General features: G+C 38.4%; 1 protein-coding gene across 7 annotated transcripts in view; it reads right to left on the reverse strand.

Annotated features, from left to right (window-relative positions):
* Positions 1-1,270: 1,270 nt before the first annotated feature.
* The window catches only part of PPP3CA (protein phosphatase 3 catalytic subunit alpha), a 180,898-nt gene continuing 166,370 nt past the window's right edge, over positions 1,271-15,798 (reverse strand). For 4 of the 7 annotated variants that reach the window (XM_032444064.2, XM_032444063.2, XM_085545278.1 and 1 more), the window contains 4 exons: positions 12,319-12,403; positions 8,995-9,092; positions 6,249-6,278; positions 1,271-3,120 (listed from right to left, as the gene is read on the reverse strand). In XM_032444064.2, the coding sequence (XP_032299955.2) occupies positions 2,927-3,120; positions 6,249-6,278; positions 8,995-9,092; positions 12,319-12,403 (407 nt within the window). In that variant the 3' untranslated portion in view covers positions 1,271-2,926. The remainder of the gene's footprint in view (positions 3,121-6,248; positions 6,279-8,994; positions 9,093-12,318; positions 12,404-15,798) is intronic. The other 3 variants (XM_085545279.1, XM_032444065.2, XM_032444066.2) reach the window with 1 other exon arrangement.

The raw sequence follows: 15,798 nt of genomic DNA on the forward strand, positions 1-15,798 counted from the left end.
GCTCTGTATCACACAAACTGGCTGCTGAGCGCTAGCTCAGATGATTGTACAGAAACTCCCAACTCAAAGGTGACCCACTCACAGCTGTTCAACTAGCACATACCTAGGGCTAACATGGCAAATAAAATCATCACTGGGATTAGATTTTGCGTGTCTTCTCTGTGTTTTATTTCTATACAATCTGAAACAAAAATTCTTTGCGGTGAGGAAGGTGAGACACTGGAACAGGTTGCCCAGTGAGGTCATAGATGCCCCCTCCCTCAAAGCATTCAAAGCCAGGCTGGATGGGGCTGTGAGCATCCTGGTCTAGAGGGAGGTGTCCCTGCCTGTAGTAGGGTGGCTGGAACTAGATGATCTTAAAGGTCCCTTCCAACCCAAAGCATTCTATGATTCTATGAAAACTTCAAATCTAGAATTGATCCAGCTTTCTAGCAATACCCACTGCTGCACTCTTTGGCATTTTCCATCACTTCTTCACAGGACATGGAAGGATGCTGAGCACAGTTAGGGAGAAAATGAGAAAAGAGCTTTTACAATTCATCTCTGTCTGAAAGAGAGAACATTTGAAATCCGATACCGAAAAGCATTGATTTTTCTTGCTTTTCCTAAAGGAACACTGAAAATGATACTAATTCACCTTTTCTGATACAGGAGAAGAATGTGTGGCTAAGAACGTGTGTGAGGTCTGTCCATGCCATTTTCTTGTTTCCAAAGAGGGCAGGATGCTAACCGCATACCGTAGCTACATCTTCCTAATTCATAAGTCATAATGCATTTGCCCCAGAGTCTTCTATTTGCCGTGGAAGCTTAAGATGAGTCTTTCCACTGTCAATTCTATACTTCTCCTGTAAGTGCAGATTTCTAGACATAGATCTTCTAATTAAACATGTTTACAACAACTGCAGAGGGAATAAAAAAAGCACATTTTAAGTACAGGGCCCTCTAGATGAGAGAGGAAAGTACACATGTTGTGCGCTCTAATGGTGGGATGCACTGTACTCATTTTACAGATAAAACAACTTCCTAGGTGGAATCTGGGGGGGGGGAGGAGGAGGGGAGTGAAGGAAACAAACAGGCATTATACAGAGCAGTGTAGAATAGCTATCTAACAAATACACTTTTGTTTATGTAAGGAATTGACCTTGACTTGCAAAACATGTCCTTCTTTCTTAATACAGACGGTCTTTTCTTGTCCAAAGAGAAAGAGAGTAACAAATGCACGCGCGTGTGCGCACTTCTGTGATGCGGTCAGTAAGAAAGGGAAGAGCACTTAAGTTCATGCACATTTTTATTGAGTAGTAATATAAAATGCTTCTCTCATTGTTACAAGTGCATGCTTTTGATTGCCAACATTTCGAAGTCAAATTACAAAGGCAAGGCTGTAGGCTGTAGTGAATTACTTGGGCACTTATACAATTGTTAAAAAATATCAATGGACCGATTTGTTTAGTTTTTCTTTTTTCGAATGAACCAGTCGAAACCCGTAACTGATATACAAAGGGAAAAAAGTGAAAAAATTACACATTTTGTGGCACGTGACAGAACATAACAAAATGACTAAACCATTAATGACATTAACAGTTATCATGCATTTAGAATTTCACATGTAACTACAAACTTATTTAAATCTCACAAGGTTTGCTAAACATGCTACCCATCTATATGTGCACTGACAAGCTCATGTTAAAAACTTTAAGAATACTCTTCCCCTTAGATTTTTCAAAGCTTTTTTTTTTCTTTTTCGATTACAAAATTTCAAAGGCATTAAGCATTTATTTTTTTTTAGAGAATATAAAGTACGCCAGTATACATACATTTCCAGTATAAGTCAGACCACTAAGCGCATTACAGTCCCATACAGGCCTATACAGCCATTTTTTTTTGTCTTAAAAAACATGCATAGGCAGATTTTTACAGAATATAGATGCTTTTCACTGCACTTAATATGGTGTCTTGTTCACTATACTTAAAAATGCACCACTCATAAATATTTAAATTCAGCAAGCCACAACCAAGACTTGATTTACCAAAAAAAAAAAAAGGAAAAAAAAAAATAATCCAAAACAAAACCCAGAAACCCCCCCAAAAGCAAACCCTCCTAATTATAAACAGCAAAAAAAGATTAATGTTACCAGAATTCCAGTTCGTTGGTTTTTGTTTTTTTGTTTTTGAACAAAGAAAAGAATAATTGCTGCCAAATTAGTAAGATAAGTGTTATATTTAAAGAAGGGCATTGAAGCACACTAAAGAAACCTGAGGTAAGCATAATCTGTACAAAATTAATCCATCTCTCTCTCTCTCACTCTCTCTTTCTCTCTCTCTCTCTTTTTTTTTTTTTTCTTTTTTTATTCTTTTTTTTGGCATTTTAAACAAATTTCCAACATTCTTTTTTTTTTTCTTTTTTTTTTCTATGTTTTTAAAGACTGCCTAATTTATTTCATAGCCATTGTCTGACAAGAGTAGCAAAACATTATCAATAAATAGTCCTTATTTAGTTTGTACATTTTGTTAAAAATGCTTTGATGTCGTCCATGTTTAGTGCTGCAACTGTAAACGTACAATAGTTAGTAAGAAATTAAACAAAGTTTTCATGTCCAGTAACATAACAAAAGGCCTTTCAGTAACATATCTAGAAGTTCCCAGTGCAGTAGGAAAACATGTTCATTCCCCTAACTTTGCAATATATACCAGCATTAGCTTTCATTTTTTCTACAAGCATTTTAAAGGCATGTCCAAAGGAGGTGTCTATCCCCCACCCCCCTCCCACCAAATTAAAGTTTACGATCTCTTCGGAGATGATTGTGTAAACCGAATCCAACACCTGGCCCCCAGAGCGAGTAAGCTATTATCAGAGGCAAGAACATCCAACTGCCGATGCGCAGCAACCCCATCGCGCCCTGCAGCTCACCCCCCGCCCGGGCAGCGGTCACTGAATATTGCTGCTATTACTGCCGTTGCTGTCAGTGCCATTAGTCTCTGTGGAGATTGCCTTGTTGATGGAGTTAAGGTTGGCATCGGATGGCACATCTCTGCGCGGAGGCATTCGCTCATTAATTCGATCTAAGCCTTTGGCCTCTTCGAAGCTAGTGATCTTATGCTGGGGTGAAAATCCTTTGATAGCTAAATAAAGGATTATTAAAAAGTAAAATTAGCAACGCAGAACTCTTGCCAGTTTTTCCCCCAACGAACGCCCTTCTTTGCCAAGAAGGCAACAAGAAGATCTGACAACACAACAGAGTCCTTACCGTGTACACAAAGAGCTGGGGGTGAACCACCGCCACCTCTGGCAAACCATCTCTGTTTCTCAACAAGATCAATTTCCACTACTTTGTTGGTCATTGGGGTTCAGCCTAAGACACTCTGAGGCTGACGTGAAACTACAGACTTTAATGCGGAACCACTGTTAGGGCACAGTGGTGGCCTGGTGAGTTGGCATTTGTTATCAGGGCTTACGGCCTGGAAGACATTGTGGCCCACCATAATACCCTTTTATTAGGCAGAAGTTCTGTGGGACTTTCAACATGTGATGCACATTAAGGCTAGGGGGGTTGGGCTGACCCTGTAAGGGGTTGCCCTACATTCTTAATAATGCAGGCAAGCTGCTTGCCAGTCACTCGGGAGAAAGCAGCTTGAGTCAAACAGCAGCAACGCTGTGCAACACAGGCTAGGGATACCATCGTTTTGGCATATTAGTACAATTGAAATTTGAAAATACATTCACAGAGGACCAAAGTTCCAACTGGACCTGAGGACTTTTGAAACACTTTTCAGCAGCATCATCAATGAGGCCAGCATCGACCTTAGGAGGCAGATGCAGGCTTAAGAATGTATTCACAGACTGTGATGCATTTGTTTTGTCTGTGATTGAAGAATTTAAGATATTTAGCTTCAAAGCAAAAGAGAAGCACTGTAGGCAAACAGCAGGTCACAGCCCCACAGACAATTTGTTAAAGCCTTTTGCGTGTCTTTCTCTTATCTACACCAAATCAGTGTTCTGTACTTCCAGAATGCTGCTTGCACTTTTGTTACGCCTCTAACTTAACATGCCGTATAGCAGAAATGGTGTGTTAGTACCAGGAAACTGCAAACTCCCTGGGGAGAAAAATGGCAGTGGAGTTTCAAAGATCAAATTCAATGTTCCTTCCCATTCTTTATCTTCTCCCCTTTCTATCCCAAAGCATCCCATTTCCAAAATGTAGTCCTGGTTCTGGACAAGCTCGAACTTCTGCTAAAAAAGATAACACCAAACAAACAAAACCAAAACCCAGAAACCCAAACATCCCTGGTACCAATCTACCACTCCTTGCATTTAGTGGGAGCGAGAAAAGCGTTTTCATGCTGGTGTTTTTGCCAACCATTCCTGTGAAAATGGATACATCCTGTTTGCCTCAGGATTTAGTTCCTTAACCAGTTGCACAAATGTTAGATTGGAACTTTGAATTGCATGGTTTTTAACACGTATCATCCTTTAACTTAGAAAAACAACAACAACAACATAATGGCAATTAGTCAAGTGAGCAGGGATGGAGCAGTGAAAACAGAACAGGCCCTACAGTGACTTTTTTTTCCCAGTATTTTATCTTCTACCACCAAAATGAAGATGTCTAACAAGCACCCAGGCCAATCCCTTAAAGCAACAGTTTAATGGATGGCCGTGTTGAAACTGAAACACTTGCTGTGCTCTGGAGCCGGCAAGTAGCACGGCTCAGTTGGAATTACAGCAATGGAGCACCTGGTGGCGTCAGGCCCTGAATCAAACTGCGGAGGGACAATTAGAAAAGGACGAAACATTTTCTCCATCGTTAGCTTCGTCTGTGTAGACTTATCCATTACAACTGTGGTTACTGTGTCTAGCTAATGAGGACAGCAAATCAAGAATTAACTTGAGGAGTGCATCATCCTGGAATGGGATCAAGTTCAATCAATTGCACTTCAAGCAGACACATTGTCATCTGTAATACTGAAGAAGGTGCTCTGCTGCAGTTGCTGGTCAGACAACGAGTATTAGCAGTTTACATTGAGAGTATACTAAACACAACACATAGTCACAGAAAATCACAGAAAACAGCCAAACTGTCAACGAGAATGCACACTGCAGATTAGAGATCGCCAATAGGAATAGATAATTCCAACATAAATAGCAGCTTACTCACTGCTATTTAGAAAGCAGTTGTATTTTCTCTTACTTATTTGTTCTACAATTTTATTCACTGCTTTACAAAAATCAAAAACAAATTCAACTGGCCAAAAGGGCACATCTCACCAACAGACAGCAATCATCAGATTTGGTAATATTTAGCTAAAAAAATACCCACAGAGAATTTGAGAGGGGCAAGAACAAAATACAACTGAAGAATTTTGTTTTAAAGGGGAATTATGAAAATTCTTCTTCCAAAACTTGATAATGCTGAATGAATGAACATTGTAGATCTGCATTGCAATATGCAATTACTTTGGTATTAACTGTATAGTTAAAAATTGCTTATGGGTTAAATTAGAGGCCTGTCAATAAAGCATCATAGTTTTTGATGCTAAACACTCGGCTATCTTCTGAGGCAGCCAGACACTTTTCATTTGTAGCTGAAAGAGTGCTAGCATTAATGGTCGCTCTAATGTAAATATCCAGTGTGTAAACTGCCACTACCAGAGGAAACAGATGTCTTGCAGACAGATGCCTCATGTTGTTTTACTTAAAGAGAAACAGAAACGTACTGAACTGTAACAAAACACTAGTAATTTTTTTCTTTTCTTTTTTTTTTTTTAACTAGTGGACTAAAAGAAAAAAAAATCAGCAAACCGAAGGAAAAACAACAAAAGGCAAAAAAATTAAAAGGCTGTGTGTTTTCCTTGACCAGAGATTGCTGAGAATGATTAGAGGCAGAGACAAGACCCAGCCTCCAGCATACAGCTTTGGAGCTATGTGTCACAGAGCATTTACAAGCTGCTGCCGAGTTATGTCCCTCAAGATCCAAGTCCCCTGATCTCCCACTGCGGCATTACTCAGTGCTTGGTTCAACACACAGGAATTCCAACAGGATCGTAACTTTCAGAAAGAAAAAAAAGACGACAACAACAACAACAACAAAAAAAAACATTTTCCCCTTTAAAGCAATTACATTTTGGTTAATACCGAGCCACAATTGTTAGCCCAACACCCACACAATCTGTACAAGCTACAGCAAAATGAATACACCCAGCAGAGCCCTTATCTGTTGTAGCACCAACAGAAAGGGGACTGGCCAATTTACCTTCATCAGCCTCAATAGCCTCAACAGTAGCTGAAGAGAAGAAAGGGGTAGCAAAACGAATGAGAAAAATGAGCAGAGGATTTTAACTCTAAGAACAAGTCAGTGAACAGCAAAGGAGCTAAAACACTAATGTTACTGTAAGTGCTGGATTTTGGCAAAACAGACACACACAGAAATGCTACATAAAAACAGTAACTTGCAGATTGAATTAAATTGAAGTGTTTGAAGCAGAAAGATTCATAAAATTCATAAAAGCGTATCAGGATACTTTTCTTTGAACTAAAAAAAATTCCTACAAAATGAAAATGTCTTCCATATTGCACATCTGACCTGCGATGTTTATTGTATAATTCTCATGGCTTCAAATAAGAGTCTTTTGATTTGCAGTGTCAACAGAGAATGAGAAATGGCATAAAGCCATCACACCAAATTCATGCCACTTATGAAATCGGTTTGAAAAGTGTTAGCTGCTGGTGCAGGGCATAAGAATCACATAAACAACTTTTATATGTTGTGTTTTTTTTCTCTCTCCTGACTAAAAGAAACCTCCCCATAATGAGGGAAAGAGTTTGCTCAGAGAGCTTTCTTCTTTGCTTGCAATCTCGCTCAGTGCGCTTCACCTGGAAGTGTCCTTTATGGCAACTCAATCTTTGTCAACAAAATTCTTTTAGTATTTTCAACTGATGGACACTGAAACCAGATTGGGAGCTGTTGGACTCCCAGAGCTGCAAAGCCTGGTCAGAGAGCGAGAAGGAGATTTCTGCACTGTTATGAGTAAATAAACACACTGTACATTACCACTGCTTTTAAACCTTCATCGTTCTTTAAAAATATAGCTTGTGTTTGAGTTCTAACCATCAGTTTTGGTTTGAATTTGTTTCTACAGTCAGAGTTTTACAGACAGAAGAAAATCAGCAAATGTGATGTAATATAGCAAGCATACAGTTAAGTGTTTAAGAAGAAATGTTGATTTTCAAGATCTTCACTGGTTTAAAGAACAGCTCAATAAGCAAAGTTTCTAGGGATTTCTCTCACTTTTTGTCTTGTTTCTCCACATGGAAAAGCTTTTTTTTTTTTTTTTTACCTCCATAAATCCTCAATTATTTATTTTTGTGGTTAGGATGTTAAATATGGATTGAGATCAATTCTAAAAGATGTATAACATTACCTTGCTGCATGGGGAAATTAAAGGAGCTAATCCACATGCACCAAGGTAAGCCTGTGCCTCTCAAGTTATAGAGTGAGAGAAAAGACAAAATATGGAACTGAACCAATACAAATAGAAAAGGAAACACGACAACTATGATGAGAAAAATTAAAATGAAAAACCAGATCCAAACCAGCACTGACACATTAGGGAAAAAATAAAAAGATGACTAAAATTACTTCCACAGAACAGTGGTCATATTTTCTGTTAAAACATACAGTAATAGGAATGTATGCTTAATAGAAACTATGTACGTTTCAGACCGTTTGGTGAATGGAGTACTACATGTTAACTAATTCAGATGAACATGTATAGTAATGTTTTACTGTGCTGGAATACTGCAGTATGAGGAGATTTTCCTTTTAGTCATTATTAACCAGACCTCAAGGCCATTTTCTCAAATTCATTTCGATTCCTAACATTTAGCCAGGGCAAAACCAGCAGTTCCCTTGGACCAAGTTTTCTGACATACATAATGCAACCATAGAGTGAAAAAGCCTGAGATAAAGAGCTCAACCCTGCTGAGAGAGGCATCCCATGGAATCATATTGCAGCATTTTCAAAGCAGAACGTTACTATGTCTGTAACACACAAGTCATCAGAAAGAAAAAGGGAAGGAAAAAAGGGGAAAAGAAGGTATACCTCAGAATACCTGCATCTTCCAGGTAAGAGAAAAGAGACAGTGAACAGGAAAAATACAGAGAAAGAATGCTCCAGGAGGGAAACAGGAAAAATCAGAGGCTGAGACTGTGTTAAAATTATAAATATTTCTATTTCTTACATCTACTGCCAACAGGATTTCAGTAAGTGTGAGACTGGTATATATATACACTCTACAGTAATGCACACAGAAAAAAATGGTGAGCTTATAGTAGGAAATTAAATATGTTGCAGCTCTTTATTTCGAAAGAAATATTTTATCAGACCTATTACAGACTTAAGGATTACCTATAACAAAAAGCACTCGGTATAAAACTGAGCTGACAATACTGTGTTTGTGTACAAGGCAAACAGTGTTGTTAAGAGCCTCCCTTCCTTTTGGCTTAAATCAGAATGTGAAATTGCTCTCATGCTGTCAGCTAGAATTGCTAGAAGATAAAATCTACTTCTAGAACTATTTTCATTGGTGATTCTCTGTGAGGAAGAACAAATCAGATAAAATATAAGAGCTTGAGTGTCATTATCTAAGCTGAATCTTCTGTACTCAGTGTATCAAAAGCTACTCTTGAGAAAAATAAAAGATGACACTATAAACTGTGGCAACTGTGCACTTCACATGTGATGCTGATCTCACACTCAGAACAGTTGATTATCGGGAAGTTTTCCCCCTCCTCTTTCTTTGAAGATCAGTGGTAAATAACAAGTCTGGAGAAATGGCCTGACGTGAACTGCTCCAAATGCTCCAGTACAACAAATCACCTGTTTCACTCGGACATTTATTTCTTTCTGTCTGAGGAGACTTTGGCTATTTTTCTTGGGTTCTCCACTTGGCAATCATTTCTTTTACACATAATGACACACAGAGGCAAACATGCTTACCGCTTTGCAGTGTTTGTTTTCCTCCAGAAAGCACACCACTGGGCAGCATTCCTGTGGGAGTCAGCCCTTTCAGTGTCAGCACACTTTCACTCTCTTCCCTGCAGAAGGAAAAAAAATAAGGAAATAATTCTCTTTCTTTCTCCCCTCACAACACTGGGCCTTTGTACTCTATGTCAGCAGTTCACTTCTGACAGTGATGCACTGTCACTACAGCTAAGAGAATAACAAGCATCTAGGAACCAACATACACAAATACCTACATTGGGTCGCTCTGAAACTGCAAACTTGAAAGGATGAAGACCAAAGGAACAGTTATTGTCAACGACATATTGAAATCTGTCTCGCATTGTGTGGTCCAAACTCAACTTACATAGTTTTCTTTTTGTCTACACCAGGAGTTATATGCATTATTGATCATCAGCCACTTTAAAAACAAATCAAAACACAGAGCTAGAAGCTCATTAAAATTAATAAGCACTTCCACCCATAAAGGGAGACGAGTGCTCACCATGAGCGTTCTTCTTCTAATTTTGTATGCTGAAAGTGATGCTGGATTCAAGGAAAATATTATAGGAAACTGAGACATGTTTTCCAGGCCCCCAAATATACATGGTTTTCAAGAGATGTCAAGATGAATCCAACAGCTTTATCCAGACATGACATTACATGCAGCACTCTGTGAGCACTGCAGTGCTGATGATGTACTTTCTCAGCAGTAAAACTGACCCCAATTCTTCAAGAGATGAATATTTTAAAGTGCTATACTTTGAAAAAGAAAATGACGTTAAGCTGGAGGAAGTAAACAGAAAGACAGATTTTGAGACTAATATGGTTTTGTTTATCAAAACTGCATGTATTAGAATTGTTGACAGTTTTATTTAGCCCAACATGCCCCAAATTTACTTATGTATTTCAAACAACTCACGACATTTACTCTTCATGTTCTATTTTTAGTTGAAAATGATTTTTTGCTTTTCTTAGTATAAAAGTCAAAAGCACATTGTGACTGTTTTTCACGTTTCTCAGGCGATTAGAACTAATGCAACAGCCCACTAATTCCAGATTTAACACAGTATTGTAATGCCACTATAGAATACTGCCAATCAAAGTTTTTGCTTGCTCTTGCTTTGCCGCTGCAAGAAACAGTATAATGCCAAGTAATTCGGTTCATTTCTTCTTTTTCTATTGAATTAATCTGCAGTATCACCTTAAGGTTCACATTCACAGGAAAAGTTTATTATCAGTTTTCTTTTTTATTCTCTTCAAACCACTTAAGCTAAAACCCTGAGCTGAGAGGCTCATGGATATCACTTAAAACAAATCACAAAACAAAATTATGTTGTATCCGCCTTCCATCCTTGAAATGATTTTGACACCATAGTTTCTTTTGAAAGTCTTTGATATACAAGTAATACGAATCACTGGCAAGTTATAAATATAAATAAAAATAAATAAATAAACAAATAAATATCTATTAGACTTCTCTGTATATTTAAGTCCAGGTTTCTTTTAAATTCATCCCGTATTTCAAAAGGTGCTCCTCAACAAAATACAGTGGATCCAAAAGCTGCAGTTGAAGGCTATGGGAGAAAGCCAGTTTCCCCAAACTTTGTTCACTCAACTATCACCAGACAAAAATAACTGTGCTGTTTTGTAAAGGTGGTGGCAATGTCAGCTCCAGGCTCTCTGCCAGATTTAATACAGATGAGCAGTTGGAAACATCTGATTGCACCCCCGTCTTGCTTAGGAAAAAGGCACTATGCCAACTTCTCTTTTTTATGGGTACCACTGAAGCAGCTCGTGCATCACTACTGCCTCACATGTAACAGTTTGGAAACCCCAGGTATAAAATCCTCCACCTCAGTATGCAATTTAAAGCTATGCTGCTGCAATCTGCAGCACGTGGGTGAACTGTTGTGTCCTGAATATCTGCCCACTGCTTGCACACTGTAGGAGAGTCTCAAATCGAGGAAGTTTTATGAGTTTCATCTGAAATCAAGAGTGCATTCTTCAAGTACCTATTTTTATTTCTTTCTTTTATGCCCAACATATTACCACACCAGCACATTAAAAAAAAAAGAAAAAAGATAAAATCCTTTCATTTTATACCAATTGTAAAACCCATAAACAGACTACTACAGAGTAACGTACAAGTTTTGAGCTTCTCACTGCAAAAAAAGACATCGAGGCCTTGGAGCATGTCCAAAGAAATGCAATGAAGCTGATGACAGGTCTTATGAGGAGCACCTGAAGGAGCTGGGATTGTTTAGTTCAGAGACAAGGAGGCTGAGGGGAGACATTACTGCTCTCTACAACTATGTGATGGGAGATTGTGGTGAGGTGAGGGTTGGGTGCTTCTCCCATGTAACTAGCAATAGGAGCAGAGAGAATAGCTGCAACATGCACCAGGAAAAGTTCAGGTTGAAAATCAGGGAAGATTTCTTCTCTGCAAGAGTGGTCAGGTGCTGGAAGGTGCTGCCCAGGGAGGCGGTGGAGTCACCATCCCTGCAGGCATTCAAAAAATGTTTAGATGTTTTACTCAGGCATATGGTTTTGTGAAGAAATATTGGTGGTTGGTGGACAATTTGACTGGATGATCTTGGAGGTCTTTTCTGACCTCGGTGATTCTATGATTCTGTAGGCTCCTGAACAAACCAATAAATAAATAAAATCCATCTGCTGCAAAAGGAAAAGAACTGCATTTTCTATATTTAGACCTCAGTACAGTATAGCATGTTTTCTATTCTACTCAGAGACATCAAATGGAAAGTTCTAACACTGGCTAGCAATTAGTTACTCATGTTCATGTGGTTGGGGGAGTGTAGCTGAAGTTAACAAGCTGCTGCCGTTCACACCGATTTCCTGGATTTTTAGTTAATTTACCCTGATGCTTTCATATTTAATCATTTGTAGCAAGAACTATGAGTGACAAAGCAGGACATTTGCCTTTCCTTTTAATGTGGCATTATGTGGAATATGCTCTCTCTCTTCATTTAACTTTTGCCTCATAGTATCTAACAGTTAATGAGCGAATCTGGAGAGAAAAAGAATTTAGATCAAAAAGTAACTGCAATTTTCTTAGCTGATGTCTTTCTTTGTTATTGGTATCAAGTCCAGCAAAAACACCAAGGAGGATTTTTCAGTGAGTCATGATAAATAGCAGTATTTTATAAATAAAAACCTTCTTGAAAGGTTGCAGGAAAGCTCAGGTAGTATAATGAAACATCAAATTCACTGCCTGATGAACAGTAGGGCGTTCTATGCAATCATCAAAAGTTGTTTTAAAACAAACAACAAAAATCCACACAGCAAAACCCCCCTTACCTTAGCACTGAGAAAACTCTAGCCATTTTTCCTATTGCTCTTATCTTGTTCCTTATAACCTCCTTTCGAGCAGCAGCTGTTGCTCCTATGAAAAATACATTAAAAATACTTGTAGTGAATTGTAAACAATGTATTACTATTCTGAACTCTATACACAAGAAACGTCATATTAACACAACAGTGTGCCAAACCAAGCCATTGTCTGCATTCGAAAATCCCACTTTTTGTTACTTACAGCTCAGTTCTGATCACTTTTCAAGTCTGGTTATTAATATCTTTACAACTGAGATCCTTTTTTATGCTACATACGAAGCCAGTGAGTTTTTCATCAACGTATTCTCATTTTCCATATCAAAAACCTTTTCGAAACCAAACTGTTTTGAAAACAAGTTACTTAGCCTGTAGCTAAAATGTGTGAAAGATATTTAACACACCATCCAAGTCATAAAGAGACAGTTTAAAATAAATAAATAAATAAAATAGCAATGGAGTTAAAACCTATTTCACAAACTCAACATTTTAAGTGGAAAAACAATCACATTTCACTCAGTCGGCTTAAAAAAATAATAATAATAAAAAGGTGATTGGAATACATTTAAGGACCAGGAGGTCCTAATACCCTATCAGAAAAGCATTTAAGGGGTAACAAAACCTAAAAGCTGAACTCTGAAAAACAGCATGAAACTGTAGAGATTATGTTGGCTGGCAGCAGTTAATGGAGTTCCATAGAAAGAACTTTCTTCCCACCACTACAATAGCCTGCTTATATTAGTTTGAAATTTATGAACTCACAAAATAAGAAAAAACCTGCACTGGGACAGTGACTGCCTTTTTGCTTGTTTTGCATCTATAATTGCCAGTTGGATATCATTAAAACCAAGAATATTACCTATGCATCCAAAAAAAAGAAAAGAGGAAGAAAATCACCTGAATGGGGAAAACTAAGAGCTATACCAGTAAGTTAACTGAACCAGTGCTTCTTTCTAAGAAAGCTTATACAGGAAGAGACTGTGCTGTACTAAGTGAAACAGGTTCACTTGATAATCAAAACTGAAATCACATACATCACAAAGATTTCTCCCCAGAGCATTCTGAATGAAAGGCAACTTCGTCTTGTACAGCTTCTATACTGCCTGGCCATTCCAGCCTCTGAAGTTGAAGAGTAACAAACAAACACTACAGCAAGGTGCTGCTTGCTCCTCTGCTATGCCAGAATTCAAGAACAAACTGACAATTTCTATCTTCAATTCCTAGGAAAGTGTTCAATTTTATTTAGTGGAATCCACCACGAAAGCTAAAATAGCAGAAAGAAGACAAACAAAAAAAAGGGAACAAGGCACTTGCTGGATGCAGGGGAAAAGCAGCAAAAAGTCCAGCCCGAGGCTTGGCCACACAGGCCTTCCTCCACCATAAGGGGTCATTTTAAGCACAATGACCCCAGCCAGAGGGGTTAAGAAACACTGACTCCAGTCATTTGGGGAGTGCTGGAGTGGTCCAACTGAGTTAAGCAGGTTTGCTGAGTACTTTCCACAGCCAACACTACGATAAAATTCTTATCACTGCGGTTCATCTCCATACAGCTCTGCTGACAGCAGCCCCACAGTTTCACTCTCAGGCTCTGTTACCTCTCCTGCTGCAAATCTCTCCCCTACAATTAAACTCCCAACAGCTTGAGTCATCTCTTGGAAGCACAGGGACTGTTTAATGCTATTCACCAGGTGGCCTGGCTATGCTCCGGCATTTTAGAAGAACTGAAAACGATGCACGTTGGTTTTTTTTTCAGTGCTTGGATTTCAAAGCAAATAGCCACCCACTGCAAAACTTCCAAAACTGAAAATAACAATGCACAAATCCTAAGGCTGTACAAAAGAAGGCCAAAGTAACCAAGAGAACAAATAGCGCAGGTAGCAACTCACAAACTCTAAGTGAATTTCACTGCAGCTTTTAATATCAGGGTACCAGCAAAGAATAAGTTTTATAAAATGGGAGCTTAACAGATGCACGTGGAGAACAGTGCAGAGCTGCATGTGCAGTTGTATATCCCTGACCAGCCTGTGCACAAAAGGGGATATAGGGATCAACCCGCGTGCACCTGCACTGGCCCATCTTCATCTATTTATCAAGGAGCACAGGCTAGCTGTCTTGTGACCTTGTAATTGTAATGCATGTTACTTTCACCTTTCCATCTCTTGGAGCAGCTCTCAAATGCATTTTTTCCAGGCTTTTCTAATTGCCCTCCTAATACATCTTTGAATCAAGAGCCTGCATCTTGAAGTTCAAAATGAAAGAAGTGATGCTCAGAAGGATGTCTTTCAAATCAAGAGCTAGTTTGGGGCATAAATATGTAGTTCTAGATGGTAAAGAGCAGGAGAAACAGCTGCAACTCAGCTGTGACTGAATTACATCTAATGTATTAGTAAGAACTTGGTGAAGAATTTAGATTAAACAGCAATAAATCATGTTTGTCAGGAAACAAAGTACATTCCTCCCTCAGTTTCTATAACCTCACTGAATTGTACCTTAAGGTAGTATGACATGGCTTTCATTCTTTTTTTCCCCTAAAAGCACTTAAAACACAATCTGTCTTTTTGTTCTGGTCTCACTGCTCCTTTATTACAAGCCCACACTGTTCTAGTAGATCTTATAAGCACACTTGACCTTTTTCAGACACTGTTCAATTTCCAGAAGAGCTGAGAACTGAAAACTGGGAATATAATTTATTAAAGTAAAGTAAAACTGGGAATATAATTTATTAAAGTAAGTAAAACAAAATGGTCTGCCCATAAATAAAAAGTAAAAAATTCACTGAATCATGAAATGTAGCAGTCTCAGAATGAGTGTTTTATTTCTCACCAACACATGTACAACATTACTGAAAGACAGACCCAGAACTTTCTGTCTCTGCTGAGTTATTTTGTAATGGATTTGTGACAATGACAAAAAAGAAAAACCAAACAAACACAACAACCCAGATTTGTCCACTAATTATCGATAATGATTTTATTTACCTTATTTGTGTGGGTTTTTAAAAATTCATTATTTGCTAAATAATGCAGCTAGCATTCACAGTGTGAATTTGCACTGCTAATTTTCAATGAATGCTAATTATATATACGAGTGACAGAGCACCGCAACAGGCTGTCCAGAGAGGCTGTGGAGTCTTGAGACATTCAAGATCCATCTTGGACAATTACCTGTGCAACCTGCTGTAGGGAACCTGCTTTAGCAGGGGAAATGGACTCAATGGTCGCTAGAGGTTCCTTCCAACCCTGTGTCTGTGTGATACTTAAATCTTTGACTCACATTTTAAGTGTAACTACTCCATTACTGTGCTCTGAAATTCACAATTACTTCAAATCTCTTCGAGTTACTTCAGCTGCACTTAAACATACATCTAACATGGAAGTAAATGGATCACAACTTGAGAAATGACTATGAGTAACGTGGTTAATTTTAACCATAGCAATCATAGCCTGATAT

The sequence above is a fragment of the Coturnix japonica genome, chromosome 4 (assembly GCF_054131305.1).
Source record: "Coturnix japonica strain WE chromosome 4, WE-NBRP24, whole genome shotgun sequence".
NCBI classification, from domain to species: domain Eukaryota; kingdom Metazoa; phylum Chordata; class Aves; order Galliformes; family Phasianidae; genus Coturnix; species Coturnix japonica.